The sequence below is a fragment of the Coturnix japonica genome, chromosome 1 (assembly GCF_001577835.2).
Source record: "Coturnix japonica isolate 7356 chromosome 1, Coturnix japonica 2.1, whole genome shotgun sequence".
NCBI lineage: Eukaryota > Metazoa > Chordata > Aves > Galliformes > Phasianidae > Coturnix > Coturnix japonica.
The window spans coordinates 68,853,185-68,876,182 of record NC_029516.1 but is presented as its reverse complement, the minus strand read 5'-3'; the positions used below and the strand labels follow the sequence as shown (position 1 = coordinate 68,876,182).

The window sequence follows — 22,998 nt, the reverse complement described above, 5'->3', positions numbered from 1 at the left end:
CACTAGCATCTAAAGAAGGAGGCAGGGAGGAACTGAAGGGCCAGCTCCTTTTCTCTGGAGTGAGGAATGCTGCAGTGCTATTAAACTAGTAGGCAATGTGTTGTTTCTTGGGAAGAAAAATTTTCTCTTTCTTCTGTCAAACAGTAAGAAAAATGTGGTTGAAATTTCTTCTGGCTATTCTTCTCCTCCACGCAACAGCTGGAAAGGAACCGCAGCCGTAAGAACTACCATATTATTAGTAGTAATACTAAGTCAGGTTTTAAAGTCAAGGCTAGTTGATGCCATTACTTTTACTCTAAATATTAAATCATATGAAACCTTGTCTTTCATATTTGGAGAATTAAGTTAAATTGGAAGTAGACCTTCTGCCTGTTGCAGAACTTTCATAGGGACTGATGTTTGTGTTCAGGAAGGACAGCAGCAGTAGTAGTAGCAATATAATTTAGTAATAAGCTAAAGGGTAAGAGTGATGGGTGCTGGCAGAGTTGTGTGGGGAACCCGGGGCTGGGATTGTTAGTTGCTGCAAAGTTGGAGTGAGGGGCATAAGAAAAAATGTCCTATATTTATTCCAAACCAATTAGTGAGTGTTGAACAATACAAATGCTCCATTCTCTATGACAAGACTGACCACTGTGCTATTTGGATCTTGCAGTCAGTATGTCCTAATGGTGCCTGCTGTTCTCCAAAGTGACTCTCCAAGTCAGGTTTGCCTGCAGTTCTTCAACCTCAATCAAACAATATCTGTCAGAGTTGTCCTGGAGTATGGTACCGTTAACACCACTATTTTTGAGAAAAACACAACAGCAAGCAATGGTCTGCAGTGCTTGAACTTCATGGTAAATTAATTTGAATTTAAGTCCCAATGGAAAAGTCAAAGTTGTCATAATAGCTAATGTGAGAAGTCTATAGAAAATGTAAGGAAGGGGAAGAAAAGTAGAACAAGGATTAGCAAGGCACTGGAAGGAAAAAAAACATGTTGAATTAAGAAGGAAGTAGAGGAGAGATGTAGTGACAGAAAAAGAGAGATTTTTAATTGACAGAAGAAAAGAGAAAGATTCAAGAAAGATTTATCAAGTGATGGGATTGAGATAGGTTTCTTTTTTTATCAGTTCAATCCATGGGTAGAAGTGTTTTACGAAGTCTGGTGAAACTGACTTCAAGACTAACAATTTCCCCTTGTTTTTCTGTTTCCTCACAGATTCCTCCTGTCATTTCTGTCCCACTGGCTTTCATTTCCTTCACAGCCAAGGGTACAACATTTGAACTGAAAGAGCGACGGTCAGTGATGATTTGGAACATGGAGAGCTTTGTCTTTGTGCAGACAGACAAACCCATCTACAAACCAGGACAGAGTGGTGAATATTTATTTAGTTGATAGCATTAGAACATCGTAGAAAACACTGACAGACTATTTCTTTCTAGAGGCCAGCAAATAGCAGAGTAGTTAGATTGGATCAGCTATATTTTAACTATGGGTGTGTACTACCTTAATAAATAACATGAAGGAAAGAAATTGGTGCCACAGAGGTGTCCCACAAACACAGTCTGATTATTTATCAGATAATCTGGTTTTGAGGTAGGGAAGTAGATTAAATCAAATGCTGAAAACAGAATGGTTTTGAAGGATATTTTTGAGGCATGTTTTTTCTTTGTTTTTCATCATTTTCTTTTCAGTTTTCTCTAGTAACATAAAAAAAAAAATGTAAAATCCTGTAGAAGATGAGAACAAAGTGCACTAACAAGAATTATACTGCATTAGCAATATAATGAAGAGTAATAAATATGTCTACTTAAAGCAGACAGCCACTAAATTAATTATGGATCTCACTTGAGACTATGTGACCTGCACAGCAGTGCAGCCATCCCTTTTCTCCAAGGTTAAGCAAACTTTCATGCAACAGTGTGAGAATACAATGCTGGGGGAGGTGCATTCTGCAAAGTCTCTACTAATTAGGACTTTTTACCTCCAGATGCATTTTATTACCTACATACTGTGCAAGTGGAATTGTTAGAAGAACCAATGAAACTGGAAGTACTAATGAATGCAGAAACTCATGCTCAGCTAAATAAACTCTGGTCAATTCTAATGTCATGTTATTTGTCTTTCCAGTAATGTTTCGTGTTGTTGCTCTGGATATCAATTTCAAACCTATTCAAGAAATGGTGAGTGATCTGAAATATTCCTCTGTATTTAAATGGGGACATGTAAAAGAAAAGACTTACTATGATTTTTTTATCGTATCAGAGGCACTATCAATCCTACATACTAAATCCATTATGATCAGAATCTGCCCCAGCATCAGTTCTCTTTATTTAATCTTACTAAGTTGAACTACTATGTAACTGATTGTAATAAGTGATGAAGGTCTCTTCTATTATTATTAGTTAGGCATTTCTCACAATCCTGGGGAAAAATAATTTGTCTTTGTTCAGACATCTAACCTGTTCTCCCACTTTGTTCCTTTCAGTACCCTTTGATTGCAGTTCAGGTAAGAGATTTTTCTCTTTGTAATATATCACACTTACAAAGATAAAATCTAAAGCACATCTGCTTACATTGATTTGCACACATCTATACACAGCCAAATCTTATTCCTAAGTACACTGGTAGAAACTAACAGAAACTCCATATATTCCATGATACTTTCAAGCAAACTTTACTAACAAGGAAAACATATCTACTTTCACCTCAGCATTCTTAAAAGTCAAACTATTCTTGTGCCTGTCTTTGACTCTACTCCACTCCCTTCAGTTTGTTCAGCTTGTTTGGAAGCAAATATTTTCATAACTTTCATAACCTCTTGAAAACTATGAACAAATATATGCAGTGGATAAAATTAGTAGCTATATTGGTGCTGCTGTGGCTTTTTACAATGGTTTCTAAATAGCATCTAGACAATATTCCTAAAAGATTTTGTTATAACTTGATTACGTCATTTTGTCTACACTGAATCATAAATATTTAGAGCTTCACAGGTTTTTGTTCCTTTGTTTGTTTGTTTGTTTCAATTTCTAGTTTAAAGAGTTCAAGAAAATGTTGTGAATGTGTATTCTTTAACCTGACTAACATAAGATAAGCTTGGAGGAAAATGGCACCTCACTTCAGAAGAAATGCTTCCTTTCTTCTTCTGGCAGTCGAAGAAAAAACAACAAAAAAAAAGCTAGACTGAAGTGGAAGCTTTAAGGATGGATTTTCTCTCCTTCAGCACAGAGCTAGAAAATATGTGCTAAAAAGCAGAGAAGAAAAGTATAGAGCAACTTTCTCTGATCATTGAGGCTAACAAATAGACGCAGCAAAGGATATTTAAATCTGAGATCAACAGATGAGAATCTAGCAACATTAATGATGAGTACTAAAAGTAATTTATCTCTAGGTATTCACATTGAATAACTTCTTCAGTGAGTAAAAGCAACTTGGCCTATTTATTTCATTGCTTCTGGTTTTGTTAGCTAATTGTAGAAGATCTCAAATACAAACAAACTGTGAACCTATATTTTTCCCCCTCAGGATCCACAGAACAACAGGATCTTTCAGTGGCAAAATGTGACATCAGAGATTAACATTGTCCAGATTGAATTTCCACTAACTGAAGAGCCTATACTAGGAAGCTACAAAATTATTGTAACAAAGAAATCAGGAGAGAGAACAAATCATTCATTCCATGTGGAGGAATACGGTAAATGCTACCTGCTGCTTTTAAGTCAGAGTAGAAAACATGAATAGAGATAAAACTTAATCAAGCAATTATTTTGATTGAAAACACTTCAAACAGCTTTCTAGCAAATATAACACCATATAGGCATCATTAACAACTGGAGAGAAAAAGAAGAAAAAAGACAAAAAAGAGAAATTATGTACTTTGCACAGATTCAGCTGGGAAAAGAATCAATAAATTGATGGAAAGATCCACTGTGACAAAGTAACCTTCTTCCAGCCTGATCCATCAGCTTTCCCGGACGAAGCTGGGCAAGGCTTCTAGATGTCACAGAATTCATCATTCATAAGTTTTGACTTTTCTTCAAAGCTTTCAAATAACAGCTATATTTGTCCTTATACATCACATCACTTCTGTAACATTTTGACACTCCATTTCTGAGCTTGCATTCCATCTCTGACTAATGATACAACCTCATTCTCTATTTTATTTCAACCTGCAAATTGACAATAATGCCAATGTTGGTTTGTTGTTGTTGCTGTTGTAGTGCTGCCAAAATTTGATGTTATAGTCACTGCACCAGGAAGTCTTACAGTCATGGATTCAGAACTGACAGTGAAAATCTGCGCGGTGTGAGTACAAAGTGCAGAGCAAATATGCAGAGAGCAAGAATTTATCAGATACTGGGGAAAGAGACAGAAGTTAGAGAAGATGCCAAAATAAATAGACTCTCTGAAGAGACTGGTCACGGCTGACTTGGTGGCTAGAGCTTTTATTTATTTGTGCTCTCTTCTTATTTTATTGTATGAGTATTCCCTTTACACTGGTATTGGTGGGTTGACCCACCCTTTTTAAAACAGGATATGTCTCTCAGCAATTCACTTCAGAGGAAGGTCTTCATATGGCAGACTATTGTTAAATTCCAGCAGTTGTCCTAAAGTTCTGGATATCTTTAAAACCTAATTGAACTTCAACAAGAGCAAATGTGGGGTCTTGCACTTAGAGAGGAATAAACATATGCACTAACCTTTTAGGGCATGATCTGCTAGAAATGTACTCTGAGAAGAGGGACCTAAGGATTCTTGTGGATAACATGTTGACCATGAGCCAGAAGTGTGCACTTATGGACAAGAAGGCCAGTGATATCCTGGGGTGTATTAAAAAATGTGTGGCCAGCAGGCTGAGGGAGATGATCCTTTCCCTCTGCTCTCCCTTGCTGAAGCTACATCTGAAATACTGTGTCCAGTTCTTAGTTCCTCAGTTCAGAGAAGGCAGAGATCTCCTAGAGAGTTCAGTGAATTGACACAGATTATTAGGAACCTTGAGTGTCTCTTGTATGAGGAAAGGCTGAGAGACCCAAGGACTCTTCTCTCTTTAGATATTAAAAGTCCACTATCTCCCCAGAGCTGTCTGTTCTCCAGGCTGAACAGTCCCAGCTCTCTTAGCCTGTCCTCATTGGGAAGATGTTCCACCACTTGGATCATTTTTGTAGCTCTTCTCTGAATGTGCTCTAGCAGGTCCATGTCTCTCCTGTACTGAGGACTCCACATCTGGATGCAGTACTCCCGGTGAGGTCTTGCCAGCAGAGCAGATGGCCAGGGTCACCTCCCTTGACTTGCTGACTACACTTCTTTTGATGCATCCCAGGATATGGTTGGCTTTCAGGGCTGTGGGGGTGCATTGCTGGCTCATGTCCAGCTTGCCATTCACCCATACTCTGAAGTCCTTTTCAACAGTGTTGCTCTCCATTCTTACGCCCCCCAGCTTGTACTGATAGTGAGGACTGCCATGACCCAGGTACAAAATCTCATAATTTATTATAGAAGGCTGAAATCTTGAACCACTTGCAGTTATGAGAAGTTGCATTTTGATCTCAGTAAGTCTAGGACTTCATTCTAAGATGAATAGTGGAGAAAACAGTCATAATTTAGTAGTTGTTTGATCACTAACCTTATAGATATATTTATTTTGACATTCACAGCATAGCTTTGGCTCATGAGTGAAGTAAAACTTACCAGTTTTTCAACTTCACATTTGTATTATTTTTCTGGAACAGGAGAATTAGTAAAAATGTCCATTAAATTACTCTAGTGCCTGGCTTGCCAGGTCACTGCTCATCCTGGCTCTATTCCTGAACAAATTAATTTAATTCAGTTTTTCAAGCATCATCTCACAGACCTATTTCTCCTTCTCCTAGGTACACCTATGGCCAGCCTGTTGATGGGAAAGTCCAGCTCAGTGTGTGCAGGGATTTTGATTCATATGGGAGGTGCAAGAAAAGCCCAGTTTGTCAATCATTTACCAAAGATGTATGATGCCTAATTATTGTTCCTCTTTATTGTTGCCCTCTCCTCAGCTTTCTTGCATCTCTTCCTTTGCTTGCTGCACTTTTTTTTTCTTTCATTGTTGCTTTGCTTTATTCTATTCATCTGTTTGCTGAGATCACTTCCAGGAACTCAGAGCATTTAATTCTCTTGTTGTTTTTAGGCCTGACAAAGCACTGACATGTTCTTTCTCAGTTTCCCACCTGAAATCAGTATAATGATCCTGTCTTGTATAATAATTTTGCAAGTAAAGAGAGAATAATCCTTTTGAATGCTTTGGAAAATTCTCCTCTCAACAGCAGAGAACTCAACTGATAAAATTCAGTAAACAATTTTTACCCATTTTCACTTGTAACAGGATTAGTTTTCTTCACTTTCCAGCTGGATACAGATGGCTGCCTCTTCCAAGTTATCAGCTCCAAGGTCTTTGAACTAAATCGTGTTGGTTACAGGAGGAATCTTGATGTGAAAGCCATTGTCACAGAGAAAGGAACAGGTAATCCCTACTACACAGTCAGAACAGACAATTGCGGTATGATCAAAAAAGAAAGAGTATTCTAACCTTGTTTTCTTTTGAAGAAGAATGTCCTTTTTCATGCACATTTCCATGCAAATGTTAAGCCTTATGAAGATACATGCAAGATAAAGTGTATTTTCCTTTGACACTTGGCATGTCTTACAGGTCTGCAACGTACAGCTACTCAGTCTATTTCCATAACTCAAGTGGTGATCAGTTTACAGTTTGAGAACATGGATCATTACTACAGAAGAGGCATTCCTTATTTTGGACAGGTAAGCGAGAGCATGAAGAAGTTGTATTGAAGATGACTGGGGGGAAATAACAACATAACAGTGTTGGGAAAGACTGGGGGATTATTTGGGGGAACTGTTTTCTCTCTAGGCTTCTTTCTTTACATATACGGTGTCCTATCAGTAATTCTGAATACAGACGAGTATTTCTCATCTTGTGGCACTGAAAGAAAAGAAATTTTTGCCCTCTAAGTACTTCTTCCCCTTTGGAAGATGTTCATGTGATTTTCTCACTTGTTCTCCACTCTCACCTCATTATTCAGAGTGTTGTGCATCTACTTACAATTACTTACAGAAGGATAGTAGGTCAACAGATAGTGGGGACAGAATCAGAAAAATGCACAGAATAAATATATGAGGAAAAAGTATTCAGACTTGGAAAATAACAGCATCAGATACTCAAGACTAAGAAAGGGAAACAATGGAGGAAAGTAACTGTGTATTTAAACTGGAAATGTATAGTCAGAAAGGAGCAATGATTAAAGAGATGAGACCTAAGAAGTTCTTGCTCCACAGTCAGGGAAGCAACAATAGCTGCTGAGGAAGCTCCCTTTGTATGCACTGCAAGATAACTGAGATAGCAGCCAGACAGCCAAGACACTTATTTTTCTAAAGTACTAATTTGAAGGGAAGAGAAAAAGCAATTCTGCTCTGTGGAGAGAGAAGGGCTGTAAATTATGCATGTCTGTTCACAGAAATATAACAATATAAACATATTTGTCATTTTCTTCTCCTATAGATCAAGCTGGTAGACAAAGACAACTCTCCTATTTCCAGTAAAGTTATTCAACTATTTGTTAATAACAAGAATACACACAACTTCACCACTGATATTAATGGTATTGCTCCATTTAGCATTGACACGTCCAAAATGTTTGATCCTGAGCTGAATCTGAAAGTGAGTACAGAACAAGTTGGGAGGGGAGGGAAGGAGAGAATAGAATGGGGGAGAGGAGATGGAAATGGGTGAGGGAGATGGAAATGGAGACAGAGAAAACTGATCTGAAACTGAACCCAAGAAGGTGGGATGAGGTTTGAATTCTGGTAATAAAATATATTTTGTCTTATTTCATGTTCTAGAGTTCTAAAAATAAAAATAAAAATAAAAAAAAATAAAAAAATTAAAAAAAATAAAAAAAAAGAAGTGAGGAAAGTAACTGAGTTGTTGCAATGCAATGCAGTGTCATGCTGTGAGGCTGCAAGATCGCTTACCTGTTTGGCTTCAGATGTGATTCTTAGAATTGTGGATTCTGTGAAATAATCTTTCTGATGTATGTGACAGCGATTTCCCTAGTGAGCTATGTTCGTTTTCTTCATCTTTCCTTCTACCTCTCCTGACCAGGCAATATACAAAACCGGTGACCAGTGCCATTCTGAAGGCTGGATAGAGCCTTCCTACCCAGATGCATATTTCTCTGTCCAGCGCTTATACTCCTGGACTAGCAGTTTTGTGAGGATTGATCCTTTGTGGAAATATATGAGCTGTGGGCAGAAGAGGATGATCACTGTGTACTATATCCTGAACATGGAAGGATATGAGCATATCAATATCGTGAACTTCTACTATGTGGTGAGTATAGGTTTATTGCACAGCTTCACTGAAAGGGCTTTACCAGGGGCCTATCTGGCAGTTCACCCACAGCAGTTATGGCAGTGAGCTCTTCCAATTTCTAGAAGCCACCACAATGACCAGTAACTTAAGACTGGAAATAGTACCAAGCTGACTTAGAAGAACTACTTACTCAGCAAAACTAATCTGACCTATCTGGCCAGGTCGCTTTATTTCATAGCAAGTAACCACCTTTAACCATTCTTACACCATCTTAGGCCATGGTTCATTTCCCTTCTGTCCAATTAACTCCCTTTCCTTGTCCTAGTCCTTTTCATCATTTTTTTCTGCGGCTTTCTGGCCAGTAGCAGCAGCAGTGGTAGCATCTAGCATGCCTTACGGGTGATATTTAAGCATTTGAAGCTGTGCCAATGATCGTGTCTCAATTGTATGTTGATATGTGTTGAATTTGATAGTTACTTTCAGGTTCCAACCTCTAATAATCCATAAATGTATTGTTATTTTCTTTACAGGGAATGGCAAAAGGCAAGATTGTCCTCACAGGGGAAATTAAAGTTAATATCCAAGCTGGTAAGTTAAGCTATCATCATCAGGCTTCTGTATTTAAAAAATAAATGGGTAAACTGGGGAACTGGGGACCAAGACAACAATTCTTGGATGGCCACAGCATTTATGGGATGGCTGTATCCCTTTTCACCAATGCATGTGTGCATGATTCTGTCACTACTATTAAGAGCACAATAAAATCAGCTGTAGTCCAGAAACCAGTTTCAGGTATGAGTCAAGAAGGAGTGTAATGTCTATATGGTGGCTACAAAAGCAGATCTTTGTGTTTGCATTAGTCTCTTTCTCTCAAATAACAGATCAAAATGGCACCTTCACAATTCCACTTGTGGTCAATGAGAAAATGGCTCCAGCCCTTCGACTGCTTGTATATATGTTACACCCTGCTAAGGAGCTGGTAGCAGACAGTGTCCGATTTCCAATTGAGAAGTGCTTCAAAAACAAGGTGAGAAACACTAAGCATGTGTCTTACCTGTTGCCAAATAAATACAAATCCTTTGTGCACACAACAGTTTCTATTCTTCTTCATTCTCCTCTTATTCTCTTTGGCCTTATATCTTTTCTCTACCTCCAGCTAGCCTCATTGCCAAAAGGTAAATCCTCTAAATGAAACTTATCTGGAAACACACTACGGAACTACCTGCACTGTTATTTGCAAGGCAGTACAAACATAGTAAAAATATGATTTACCCATTGTAGTTCTTTTTACATGTGGTCAACTGTCACAATAAGATTTTGCTTGACAGTCATGGCAGCAGAATCACACTTTATTTTAAATAACTTCAGGTAGGCCTCACTTAAGTTACCACAGCATAGGTGTCTAAGTTTGCTTATTGCCAAAGCCTCCATCATAGTTGAAGCAGAGGCAGTGGAAACCAACACCCTTTAGTAACACCAACAGTGCTTTAACAGAAGAGTCTTACATTATTCTTCTCACACATCCAGGGAAGCCTTAAGCAGTAAGGATTAGCTGTACCAACATTCATTTGATAAATTCTAGGTCCACATGCAATTCTCTGGAAAGCAGATGCTCACCTCTTCCAATGTCAGTTTAGTGATTGAAGCTGCTGCTAATTCCTTCTGTGCTGTGAGGGCAGTGGATAAAAGTGTGCTGCTTCTGAAGACTGAGACAGAGCTGACTGCAGAAACAGTAAGTTACCCAAACAAGTATATTTTCTCCTCCCTTGCAATATTGTTTTATTCTCTATTACAGGCTCTTCACTAGAGATTGTTAGCATGTGTTAGACATCCCCCATTTTTTTACATGTGCTGGTCATAATAATATGTACATAATATGCAGACTTTGATAGGGTGCATTTGTTGAGTCTTATCCATCAGGACTCCAGATCCTTCTCTGCAAAGCTGCTTTCCAGCTGCTTGACTCCATGCATATATTGATGCATGGGGTTATTCTTCCCCTGGGACAGGACTTTGCATTTCTCCTTTTTTTTCTGGTTAGTAAGTCTCCTGTAAGCCCATTTCTCATGCCTGCAGGTGTCCCGCTGGATGGCATCAAACTTGCCAAGGGTACACTCTGTCCCATCACCCAGGTTATTAATGAAGATATTAAACAGGGCTGGAACCAGTATTGACCTCCGGGGTACACATTAGTTACTGTTCTCTAACTAGACACAAGTGATCACCACCTTCTGGGCTTGGCTGTTGAAGAGTTTTCAGTTCAAGAAACAGAGCATGGTTTCACACAGGCAAGCATATCAGCATGGGTAATTGCCAGCACATGCTTATGTAATCAGAACTGATCTCTTTGCTTCCTTCCCCCACAGATATACAACTTGCACCCCATTCAAGACCTACAAGGCTATATATTCAATGGGCTCAATCTAGAAGATGATCCACAAGACCCCTGTGTCTCATCTGAAAACATCTTTCACAAAGGCTTATATTACAGACCTCTAACATCTGGATTAGGCCCAGATGTATATCAGTTCCTCCGGGTAAATGTCCTATGCACTACCTAAACCTGTTGAAGTGAGTTTCTACTTTCAATTGGACTTGATGATATTTAAGGTCTTATCCAACCTGGGAAATTCTATGATTCTATGATTCTACTTATGTAGTATCTTTACTACTTCTATGGTGCTCTTAGCAGAACTCATACATGGAATATTCTCTCAGTCAGCATCCATTCTCAATTGATTCTGATGCACTCTGTGATTTTCCATTGTGCACAGAACTCTCAGAAGTCTCTGCATGAAGTCTCTGGGCATTTACGTGGTGGAAAGGCAGTAATGGGAAGAGGGAGGAATACGATAAACCTCAGCTGCAATATGGTTACAGTTGACACCAAAATGTTTTTTTCACAGGATATGGGCATGAAATTTCTTACCAACTCAAAGGTTCGGCAACCAGTTGTGTGTACTAGTGAAACAGTAAGACCTCCATCATTTTTCTTGAATGCAGGATTCACAGCTTCTACACACCATGTCAGATCATCAGGTAGTACAGGGGATAGAAATGAGATTTTATCTTTCTCTTAAAAAAATATGATTTATGCGTAATAGACGTGGACAATACTCACAAATCTCCTTTTTCAGTGTTCAGCTTTCAGAACTGTTCATTTGAATGTGATGACTTACAATAACAAGGACCCAAAAAAACACTTCAGGCCTACGCTTTTGATTCATATCCAGTTTAACACTGGGAAGTGCTGGCAACTGGGAGTCAAACAAAACTGACACTGTTGACAGTCCAGAGCTTACTGAAGACAGTACAACAGTATGCCCATCACACAGATTGGAGAGCCAAGTGTCCAAAGTCCTAGTTCCTATGCTCATATTTGGAGACCAAAAGCCTGTTCAATAAATGCTTTTTTTCTTAGTAATATAAGGTTGTACCAAACTCATGAACACATTAGTGATGCTAATTAATAAAAAGAACTGATAGTTTCAGGTAGAAAGAAATGGGTGAACACAAATTATCCTTCATGTTTGTTCATGCAAATTAAAGCCTATCCTTTCTGTGAGTCTTTACTACATGAACCAGGACTGACTAAATTCCCACTACCTCTTAACAGCTGAAGTAGCTAGAGAAGAACGTGGGAATAGAAACATCCTTGAGACTATTAGGGAATTCTTCCCTGAAACTTGGATTTGGGATATTGTCCCAGTAAAGTGAGTACCTCTTCTTCTCTCTCTATGCTGCACTTTATAAATTACTAAATGTCCCTATATTCTCCTGCATTATTGTAATTTCTTACCACCTCTTCTTACTACTTGACCTGGGAGAACCATCTTTTTCAATCATAATCTGACCATCTGCCCTTCCTATTTTCATGACAATATTTACCTGTTCCAAAACATCTATTCCCACAACGTGTTTACTATGAGTCATACTCCCTATGAGGAGAAAACACTGGTCTGCTAAACAAGAAATCTGAATTTTTCTTCCAAAGTCAGGGAAATTATGGGCAGAAGAACATCCTCACTGACTTTTCTGAGAAGACTTGGATAGTAAGTTCTGTGGGGACTTGGATATGGGATTTCTACAAACAGAATAGAGATAACATTCATCCTGAAAACTTAGAGTTTCTACAGAAAACTAATTTATATGAAACTTCATCATCTGTCCAAACTCATTCTTTGTACATTCCTACCAGCTCTACTGGAAAAGCCAGTGTCTCATACACCATCCCTGACACCATCACTGAATGGAAAGCCAGTGCCTTCTGTGTGGAAGAATTGACTGGATTTGGTATATCTGTGCCTGCTACCCTGACAGGCTTCCAGCCTTTCTTTGTGGACTTGACCTTGCCATACTCCATTATTCATGGAGAAGATTTCCTGCTTAGAGCCAATGTCTTTAACTACCTCAATCACTGCATCAAGGTACGTACTTCTGTCCACACTTCTAGTCCCAATCCCATCTCTAAACAATCTGCAGTCCTTGTAGTCTGGAAAAGCAAGCAAACAGATAAACGATCAAACAAAAAAGAGTATCAAAATGATGGATATAAATGACTGGATCTGTCTCTGATTGATCGAGGCACTGCTCTTTCTATCTAATGATAGACTGAATTTGTCCTAAACCACTACAAAACTATGTGAACTGTGTCTGGAATTTGTCTTCCTGAACAACTACAAAACAGGAGGAGGACTATGTGAGCAGTGTCTATGATGTTTGTACATACAACTGTCTTCTGAGATCTAAGAAGGATGGGAACAAGTGCTCCGTGAAGTAACATTCACTTTTCAATGTAATGTAAGCCATCACTTTTTATTGGGGTCCTTTTTTAAGGATATATGAAGTTGTGAAGGAATGAACTGCTTGTACTTCCCAAGGACAAGCATATGGGAAGAGCATGAAGTGAAGAACAAGAAAATCTTTGTTCCATGGGGCAAAAGTTCTCAAAAGGAGAGGGTATCAAAGTCTCAGTACTTCTCCTATAGAGTGTATGTGCAGCTGGAGAATACTTGTCACAGACAGAGGTTGTCTGTACTCTCAGTGCTCTGTACTTTCCAGGTAAAATGCCTCTAGACCACAGGTGCACTGTATTTCTACACTGAAGGAGCTTACACACAAAAAGAAAAACAGACCACTTTTGTTTGATTTCTTGTTTCTTACACTGAATCCTAAAATGAGAGGCAAGTGCGTAGTCTAGATTTCTTCTGCTTAATTTATTTGCTGAAAATCAGCACTGTGGTCTCAGAAGGAGACCATCACAAAAGGAGGAAAAATCAAGACACATCTTTTTAATTACTTTTTTTTTTCAAACTCTTAGCAGTTTGACTAGGGAAAAAAAAAAAAAAAAAGGCAAAAAAGAAAAAAAAATTAGAGGGATTCTGTAAATGACCAGCATGGAAGGAAAAGCATAAATCAAATGCAAATTCCATTTTAATTAAAAAAAAAAAAAAAAAAAAAAAAAGGCAAAAAAGAAAAAAAAATTAAAAAAAAAAAAAAAGCTTAGGCCTTTGAACAGACTATTAGAAAATATATCCATTATTGAGGCTTTCATCTCTTCACCTCATTCTTCAACAACAACAAAAACAGAAGCAAACATTACATGATATCTTCCTTTGCAAGTTAGTTAGCACCAGGTCAACTGAACATAGTTCTATATCCTGATCCAGAAACAGATATGTGTATACAATATTTAATATCTCAGTGGTGAATGTCATGAAGAACAGAAGAGGACACTGCCAAAGTCACATCTGATAGATGATTCACCTGTACACCATTATTCCAGACCTTCAATCTGCTCTATGCTGTTAATACTTGACATAAGTAGAGGTGATACAGCCACTCTCTAATAATAAAGCACCATTTTTCTATGGTGTAAAATCTTTATTACATCACATCCCTCTTTCTGTTCTCAGATTAGTGTTTTGCTGTCAGAATCCCTTGATTATCAGGCAAAACTCATCTCCCCAGAAGATGATGGATGTGTGTGTGCCAAAAAAAGAAAGTCCTATGTCTGGAATATTTCCCCCAAAGGAACTGGTAAGTGGCTTGGAATCTATCTGGTTCCCTGAGACTGTTACTGACCAGTTTTATACCTCACCTGTAAAACTAATTCTTTTCCAACCTGGATAATTTGGCCTACCCCTATTCCAGCTATCCCGGCCAAAAAGCTCCTCCAGAAATGCAGTATATTTGTCATTTCAATTTTTAGAGATCAGTTCTCTTCCCATATTTCTCACCCAGAGTGACTGATCATTCATTCTGCTGCACTATTTACTCTACTATTCTACAGATAATTGCTATTAGATGCAATTTCTCGCTTCAGCCACAAGTCTTGACAGAGGTTAATTTTCCCTCTTTTCTGCTACTGTTTAAGGTAACGTATTATTCAGCATTATGGCTGAGACCAATGATGATGAAGCTTGTGAAGAAGAAGCACTTAGGAACATCAGTACTGACTACAGGGACACCCAGATCAGGACATTGTTAGTTGAGGTACTGCTAACAGCACTTCCTCTTTGCCCTGTACTTCCTACCATGAGAAAAGGAAATTGAAGCAAAAGCACAAAAAGGAAGTAAAAGTTGTTCCAATTCCCTATAGAACTTCTTGTTTGGCTGGGACAGGGTTGGGCTGTTCAATCAATTTTCAAGTCCATACCCATCTGATGTCCTCTTCCATGAGGATCACTGGGTGCTGGCAAGTGCACAACATCCTCATATAGAGGAGAAGCTGGAAATTAGGGACTTTGGGAACTCACCTTTTGTACTAGTCACAGGTATGAACGTGCAAACAATTGCTTCAGTACAGCCATCTGGGTGAGGGTTGTTATGAATACTCTTGTCACTGCTTTACTTCTCTGTGCTTTGTTCTTATCTGCTGAATGTGTCTCTTCTTCCCATCACCATTCCAGCCTGAAGGAATAAGAAGAGAAGAGGCCCAGAGCTCCTTGATCTGCACGAAAGGTAAGTGTTCAATATACTGCTGAGGGAAGGGAAGGGATGGGGAGACTGGATTTTCCACTCTTTCCTGTTCATTGATGCTGTGCCCTCATGTTTGCAGATGTTCAAATGGCAGTTACTTTTGTATTGTAGCTTCTAAATTCACAGTGCTTAATGTTCAACTCACAGCTACAAAGTCTGTTATTTAGTGCGTGTCACTTAAGCAGTGTCTGTGCTTCATCAAAGGTGCTCAGATAATGAAAGAAGGCCTATGAATATATCAAAAGGAGATTACGTTTCTTTTTGCAAAATCTACTCTGGACTGCACACAGTCATGTTTGTTGTTGTCTGTTCCAAGGATAACTGCAACTTTCAGCTTCCCTCTTATCATGAGAATGGAAGAGGGAATACTAAAATTCCCCAACATCCCATCTTGATGCTTATTGTAGTTCCCAGAGTTTCCTAGAAGGCTGCTAACACATGTAAAGGCAGCCCTGACATTCACCAATCAGCTCTCCCCAGTACCCCACTGAAGAAATCCAAAGAGCTCATTACAAGTCATTACAAGCCGTGAGCAACAGCCTTACCTTCTTCGATAGATTTCTGTTCAGCAATGACAGTTACTTCATAATTTGAGCTATTTTTCATTTGATAGTTTTAACTGTGCTCCCTTCTCTCCTGATATTTTTTACTGTAACCAATGTTCTACACGAATATCCACAATATACTTAATATTTTTTTTCCACAGATGATGTCATTACTCAAGATGTTGCTATAGATCTACCTACAAATGTGGTAGAAGGATCACCCAGAGCTTCCTTTTCTGTAGTTGGTAAACATCAAATTAATGAAATGTTAAGAAAAGAAAACCTTAAACTATGAAATGAAAGCTTTGTTGGGCTTCAAGATGTGTTTTTTTCTTTCTTTGGAAAATCTTGAGCAAAGAGACTGATTTTTATCTTGTCCAGCAGTGTTCTTTGTTGCATCTAAAAATCAGTGACATCCTTATTCACTCATGACCATAAAACTTTCTTCCACTCACCTATGTACAAACTAGAGATGCTAATGGAAATGTTTTGGTCTTGGTTTCATTATTTTAATAGACATAAAGCATCTGGTTAAAGTGGCACTAAAATAGGTAGTATTTCTGGAATGGGCAATTTAATCCAAGTAAGAAAAGACAGGGCAGGAATTTATTTGTTGACTTGTCAAGTAGAATAGAAGAAATCACTCAGAAAACACTGAGAACTTCAGGCTTTCTAACAGAGGCTTTCTAACCCAGCCAGGTTTTCCATGACTCTCTAAAATTACTGTTTGTTTCAGTGGCCATGAGTTGTTCTAATTCCCCTAGTATCCTGTCTTCACCAGGTGACATCATGGGCACTGCCATGCAGAACTTGCACCAGCTCCTTCAGATGCCATTTGGCAGTGGGGAACAGAACATGGTCCTGTTTGCACCCAATATCTATGTACTGGATTATCTGAACAAGACAAGACAGCTGAGTGAAGATGTCAAATCCAAGACCATTGGATACTTAGTGAGCGGTGAGAGTTTTGTGCATCTTTTCACAATGTGTACTGAATTACTATTGAGGTCTAGTGAGCAGAAGCAGTATCATGACTCTTCAAGCAGTATGGCACTGATGCTGTAGCACAGCTCAGAGATCCAAGGGACCGCCTTGCTGATTTTTCTTCTCCTGAACTACTAAAACTTGGTCATCATGTTTTCTTTGAGGTTCTGTCTTTACGTCCCTTCCTCCTCATCCATACAAGTACAGCATCTGCCCTAATACTGTCAGCTTAGGTGGAGCACAGAGCTGACATGAGCTGCCTATTCTGTGATTCAATGTTCCTACAGAACAGGATGTTCTATATCTACACTTAAGCTCCATCAAATCTTCCCCACCGCATGGAAAATACATTTCACCTTTCTGTGTTTTCCAAAGGTGATAACACACAAATCTGATGGAAAATAGAATAAAGTTTTGTTTGTTTGTTTGTTTGTTTAATTAGATAACATTTTCTCTTTTGCATTCTTTCAGGCTACCAGAAGCAGCTATCATACAAACATCCTGATGGGTCCTACAGTGCATTTGGCACTAGAGATAAAGAAGGGAACACCTGGTGAGTGATTGGAAGCAGAAATGTCTTAGAAATGAATTTTCATTAAAATCACATAATGTAGGTAGAAGACACCTTTGCTAGCTGAATCAGGTGTACAGAGCTGGCTAGGGGTGAAACTCTTAAGTACTAAGTGAAACTCCTTTCCAGCTCCTATCAGGGAGTGAATACTGATAGTAGGTAGACTAAAAACTTGATTCCTGCTCCTCATCTCTCCTATGGAACCCAGTGCACTGCAGTGTTCTGCAGCCAGGATCAGCCTCAGATTGTGCTAGCCTTCCTCCATGGATAGATACAATTCTTTCTGGTACTCTTCCCTGCTGAAGTACACAAGGAGAAAGCAAGTCACCAACTTGTTGGCTGTAATTATTCAGGCCTCTGCCTAGCATGAGTGAAAAAGCTAACGTTTTCTGTTCCTAGATCAGCTCACAGCTTCATGGTTTCCTTGCAGGCTCACTGCCTTTGTGTACAAATCATTTGCAAAAGCTAGTCACTTCATATATATTGATGACAATGTCCAGGCTCAAACCCTGATGTGGCTGGCAAGAAAACAGAAGACAGATGGCTGCTTCCAAAGTGCTGGGATACTTGTCAACAGTGCCTTGAAGGTGGTAAAGAATTACTTGTGTTAAATTTATGCTCTTATCATTAAGATCCTCTCTCATTACTACCAAAACCTGTATTTCCCTCCAAATGCTTCTCCTCTGCCAAGGGATACCTCTCCACACCTTACAGTAGCTATTTCCAGATGAGTCAGCTTCCTCACTGTCTTATACATATCTTGCGAACCATGCAAGAAGATTACAGGACCACAGTCTTGAGGAAATTTGTGTTTTTTGAGGATTTTGTATTGCTGCTGATGGTAGCTGAGTAGCTGTTGTTAATAAGGATTTTGTGGTATTTTTGCTGTTTTTTGTTCTTGCTGTTTTTTAATATATATGTTTAATTAGTAATGGGCTTTCTTATAAGCGATTTCTGCTGTGTATGTATTCTCCTTCAATTTGGGCTGTCTGCAGAAACAGACACTCTCTTCATCTGGGATATGGCAACTCATATTTGAAAGCTTTTCATTCATGCTGTTCACTGATAATTCCTCTCCCCATATTCTTTTCAGGGAGGAGTAGATAATGAGCTGTCACTTTCTGCCTATGTCACCATTGCCTTGCTAGAAGCCGGGCACTCCATGTCGGTAAGAAGGCCTTTCACTACTGTTATTCATCTGGAATTAATTCCTAGTTGTTATCTTGGATTCTGTACCTGCTACAAATAGTCTTGATAGGAGAGAGAGACAAAGAGATGGAGATAGAAAGCTCTTAGTTAACATTATTCTGCTCTCAGTGACACTGTTTAACTTCCAGATAAAAGATCTTTCCAAGTAGTAGCACACACACTATGGCTTAACCTCAAGTATGACTTAAGAAGATAAAAATATTACAGATAAATTCATAAAATCTAAATGGAACCAAAAGCCGTACTGGGAAAAGGAAAATCCATCAGAGTGAAAAGATTTGTTGTTCTTTGAAAGTGACTACTAGTACAAAGGAGAGTACAGCTGAGATGTTAGACTTCAGTATATTAGTTTCTCTGCCTCTAGTTTGTAATGTACTTTTTGAGAAACTTCCTGATTAAGAACAATATTAATGAGGACATGGAGTCCAACAGTTTACTTCTTTCACTTGATGTAAATCTACAACAACTGCTCCAAAAGTAATGCCCCCTATTTTATTATGTTGGTTCGTGAAGCCAGAGGTGGATGTTGGTGATGTAGTGGTAGCATTTGAACCTTCCTGCCAATATTCCATCAAATTTTATTGCTGTGCAATATATGGAAGCAGACAATAGAGGCAAGCGGAAGAAATTAGGCATGAAAGAAGCAGAGTGGTTTCTGTTTATCCACCTACACCTTCAAGAACACACTGCATATCTGCTCTAATAGTATGAAATTTCAGTATGAAATCCCTCCTTAAAGAGTCTCTTATTCTCTTTCCCAATGTTACCATACAAACTTAAGTCTTATTGCCATAGGATGACAGGATGAACAAGAGGTTTAAGGGAGCTATTCATCTAGTGAGGACAACTGTTCAGAATTCAGACACATGCTGTTTTAGTTGTTGTTTTTATTTATTTGTTTGTTTGTTTTTGAAGTACACAGTAATCCGAAATGCCTTTTATTGCCTGGAAACTGCATCTGAGAAAAATATCAGTGACATTTACACTCAGGCACTTGTGGCCTATGCCTTCTGCTTAGCTGGCAAAGCAGAAATATGTGAATCATTCCTAAGAGAATTACAGAAATCAGCAAAGGATGTTGGTAAGTTTCAGACATTTCAGAATCTGAGGAGGTGGGAAGATGGAATACATTTTACTGATGGCATGCACCTTGACAATACTGAGAGCATAGGCACACATATCAGAAACAAGACATCTCCAAGTAATTACAGAGAAAACTTACAGCACATCTGTTGCTCCACATTAAGTAGTTGTGTGAAAGGCCAGGTCACAGTATGTCTCGGGGACAGCATAGAACAGTGATATCAATATTCCATTATCACTGTTTTTCACCTTCTTTGTTGATTCAGGTGGTTCAAAGTACTGGGAGCAGAAACAGAGATCCCCAACTGAAAACTCCCACCTTTTAGACCATGTTCCATCAATCGAGGTTGAGATCACCAGCTACGTGCTGTTGGCATTGCTCTACAAACCAAATCGTAATCAAGAGGATCTCACAAAAGCTTCAGCGATTGTGCAGTGGATTATTAGGCAACAGAACTCCTATGGAGGTTTCTCTTCCACACAGGTGCATAAACTCCCATTCTCCAGTCAATCCTAGGAACTGGGGCACTACTGTGTCAGTGAGGCTATGACTATCCAGTTTTATTTCTCTCTTGTGTCTGCTGTCATGCATATAGAGACCAAGTCTTTTTCTTAGTGAGTCCAAAATCCTTTTTAGTTATTTATTTAAATTTTCCTTTCTTAACAATATATAAGTTAAGTACATAAAGGAGTAATTGCACTAGTAAGAAATACAGAGACACATGTTAGCAATAAATCAAAAAAACCCTCTTATCACCAGGTCTTAATTGCTATGCAACCAAGAGGTTCTCTGCAGTTCCCTAGGAAATACATGCATTTTCACTTGAAATACCTTATTGAGGCATGTTCTAGTGCTCATATTTTGTACTCTGAAATCTTTATAATTAGTAGAGAGATTTCTTTCACGCTAAAACATGCACATCAGAAGGAAATGCCTCCTCTGTGTGGAAAACTTGGAATCATATACAAGTTCAGGCATTCTTTAACTAGGTCAAAGTGGCTTTGCTTTGCATTAGAATCATAACATCAGTAGTCACACTGTGTAGCTAACTGACTTTTATTATTTTCTTTCAGGACACGGTAGTTGCTCTTCAAGCCCTTGCAGCTTATGGTGAGGCCACCTATAATTCTGTTACACAAAATGTCATCAAGATAATTTCCAAGAACACTTTTGCGAAAGTATTTACTGTTAATAATGAGAACAGGCTCCTACTGCAACAGACTCCCCTTCCTGAAGTACCTGGGAAATACAGCTTAACAGTGAATGGCACTGGATGTGTACTTATACAAGTAAGCGCCTGTCCTCCTTTTCACTGCATCCTACATTCTGCACACAACACAACTGTATTTCTGATGACTTTCCATCTGACTTCTCTTTCTTTTTCCTAATTATCTGATTTTCCTAAACTCTTTAAACAACCTTTTATCTGTTCTGTGAAATCACAACATGGCAAAAAAAATAGTCTTTCTGATCAGGAAGTGATTTCTAATGTGTGGTGCCCAGGTACAAGCATCTTTATTGACAAAATGCAGAAGACTGAAGTGCTCATCTTCAGCATAATCAGGAATCATCTACATCCCCTGGAAACATCACTCAGTCTGATGTTCTATTTTCTAATTCAAAGAAAAATCCTTGGCATGCTTAAAAAGGTTCTTTTTTTCCTCTTCCAGACAGCACTGAGATACAACATTCACCTTCAAGAGGGGGCCTTTGGATTTTCTCTCTCAGTACAGACATCAAATGCTTCCTGCCCACAGGACCAACCAGGAAAATTTGATATTGTACTCATAAGCAGGTAATGTGCCATCAACAGACCAGCTGCACAATTGACACTGCTTTGTTGTGTATTCAGTTTTACTTAAAGTCATGAACTATGAGCTGATCTATGTTGGACAGTGTTGATGCTATCAAACAATATGATATATTTCCCAAAATATACTTAACACTATTAGTACATAAATTACTAGCACATTCTTGCCCCCTTGTACCAGGGGCCTTCCCACAGCATCTCCCATTTGAGCCAGTCAGCAAGTGCATGTGATTCACTCCATTCTTGCTTTGTTGTACAAGGCCAAGAGTGCAGAGTGATATTTCCTTCCCCTCTTCCCCTGACACAAAACAGACTGACCGGGACTTCTGTTGTTTCAGTTACACGGGGAAGCAGTCTAGCTCCAACACTGTCATTATTGATGTGAAGATGCTCTCTGGCTTTGTTCCTGTGAAATCTTCCCTAGATAAGGTAAACAATAGAAACATGATAAAATGATCTGCCTCCTTCTGCCTATGTACCTGTAGAACCCCTTCTTGTTATTTTTCACATCCCTTGCCAAGTTCAGCTCTCTCCATGCCTTGGCTGTCCTGATCTTATTTCTACACATGCAGACAACGTCTCTATATTCTTCCCAGGCTACACAACCCTGCTTCCACTTCCTGTACATTTCTCTCTTTTCCCTCAATTTAAGCTGCAGATCTTGCACAGCCATGCCAGTTGTCCACCTCCTCAGTTTCTTCTTCTGGGGGTTGGAGAGATTGTGCACACTCAGAAGGGTGTCCTTAAAGAGCTGCCAGCTCTGTTCTGTTCCTATGCCCTCAAGGACAGTTTCCCAGGAGATCCCACACAGCAGTTCCTTGAGCAGCTGGAATTTTGCTCTCCTGAAGTTCAGGGTCCTGACTCTACTTTTTGCCAGGCCTGCATTCCTCCAGATCACAAACTCCACCAGGGCATGATCACTGCAGCCCCAGCTGCCTCCAATCTTAACTTCTCTAATGCTTTCTTCCTCATTGGTGAGCACCAGGTCCAGTAAGGCTTCATGTCGGGTTGGTCCATCTATTACTTGGACCAGGAAGTTGCCCTTGACAGACTCCAGCAATCTCCTGGACTGTCTGACACCTGCCATGCCACTATACCAGCAGATACCCAGGTGGTTGAAATCCCCCATCAGGACAAGAGCCTGTGAGTGCAACACCTCCTGCAGCTGAAGCAAGAAGACTTCCCTCTGATCAGGTGGCCTGTAGCAGACCCCAACCACTAGATGCCCTTTACTGGACTGATCCTTGATTTTTACCCACAAGCTCTCAACCTGATCATGGCTATTGCTCAGACACCACTCTTCACAATCTATCTACTTCCCAACATAGAGGTCAACCCCCCTCTCTTCCTATTCTGTTTATCCCTTTTTAAGAGCCTGTAGCCTTCAATCAGATTATTCCAGTCATGGGATTCATCCCACCCACCATACTGAGTTGCTCAAGCTTGTGCAAGAATGAGCAATGAATCTTGTG

The 22,998-nt window shown here is 39.2% G+C and overlaps 1 protein-coding gene and 1 long non-coding RNA gene across 2 annotated transcripts in view; one reads left to right on the top strand and one right to left on the bottom strand.

Moving 5' to 3' along the window:
* Positions 1 to 32: 32 nt before the first annotated feature.
* The window catches only part of LOC107318459 (ovostatin), a 26,788-nt gene continuing 3,822 nt past the window's right edge, over positions 33 to 22,998 (top strand). The window contains exons 1-32 of the mRNA XM_032446883.1: positions 33 to 217; positions 653 to 836; positions 1,199 to 1,355; positions 2,111 to 2,163; positions 2,469 to 2,489; positions 3,509 to 3,677; positions 4,204 to 4,288; positions 5,854 to 5,965; positions 6,362 to 6,476; positions 6,663 to 6,772; positions 7,530 to 7,688; positions 8,133 to 8,360; positions 8,873 to 8,930; positions 9,224 to 9,369; positions 9,925 to 10,074; positions 10,709 to 10,879; positions 11,249 to 11,381; positions 11,959 to 12,055; positions 12,541 to 12,769; positions 14,258 to 14,381; positions 14,719 to 14,837; positions 15,254 to 15,305; positions 16,030 to 16,113; positions 16,650 to 16,826; positions 17,324 to 17,405; positions 17,854 to 18,010; positions 18,517 to 18,591; positions 19,548 to 19,713; positions 19,982 to 20,199; positions 20,790 to 21,005; positions 21,387 to 21,511; positions 21,865 to 21,955. Coding sequence (XP_032302774.1) covers positions 96 to 217; positions 653 to 836; positions 1,199 to 1,355; positions 2,111 to 2,163; positions 2,469 to 2,489; positions 3,509 to 3,677; positions 4,204 to 4,288; positions 5,854 to 5,965; positions 6,362 to 6,476; positions 6,663 to 6,772; positions 7,530 to 7,688; positions 8,133 to 8,360; positions 8,873 to 8,930; positions 9,224 to 9,369; positions 9,925 to 10,074; positions 10,709 to 10,879; positions 11,249 to 11,381; positions 11,959 to 12,055; positions 12,541 to 12,769; positions 14,258 to 14,381; positions 14,719 to 14,837; positions 15,254 to 15,305; positions 16,030 to 16,113; positions 16,650 to 16,826; positions 17,324 to 17,405; positions 17,854 to 18,010; positions 18,517 to 18,591; positions 19,548 to 19,713; positions 19,982 to 20,199; positions 20,790 to 21,005; positions 21,387 to 21,511; positions 21,865 to 21,955 — 4,185 coding nt within the window. The 5' untranslated portion in view covers positions 33 to 95. The remainder of the gene's footprint in view (positions 218 to 652; positions 837 to 1,198; positions 1,356 to 2,110; positions 2,164 to 2,468; positions 2,490 to 3,508; positions 3,678 to 4,203; positions 4,289 to 5,853; positions 5,966 to 6,361; positions 6,477 to 6,662; positions 6,773 to 7,529; positions 7,689 to 8,132; positions 8,361 to 8,872; positions 8,931 to 9,223; positions 9,370 to 9,924; positions 10,075 to 10,708; positions 10,880 to 11,248; positions 11,382 to 11,958; positions 12,056 to 12,540; positions 12,770 to 14,257; positions 14,382 to 14,718; positions 14,838 to 15,253; positions 15,306 to 16,029; positions 16,114 to 16,649; positions 16,827 to 17,323; positions 17,406 to 17,853; positions 18,011 to 18,516; positions 18,592 to 19,547; positions 19,714 to 19,981; positions 20,200 to 20,789; positions 21,006 to 21,386; positions 21,512 to 21,864; positions 21,956 to 22,998) is intronic.
* Positions 15,107 to 22,998, bottom strand: part of LOC116653910 — a 26,432-nt gene continuing 18,540 nt past the window's right edge. Inside the window, exon 3 of the long non-coding RNA XR_004308536.1 lies at positions 15,107 to 15,254. This is a non-coding gene — a long non-coding RNA (uncharacterized LOC116653910). The remainder of the gene's footprint in view (positions 15,255 to 22,998) is intronic.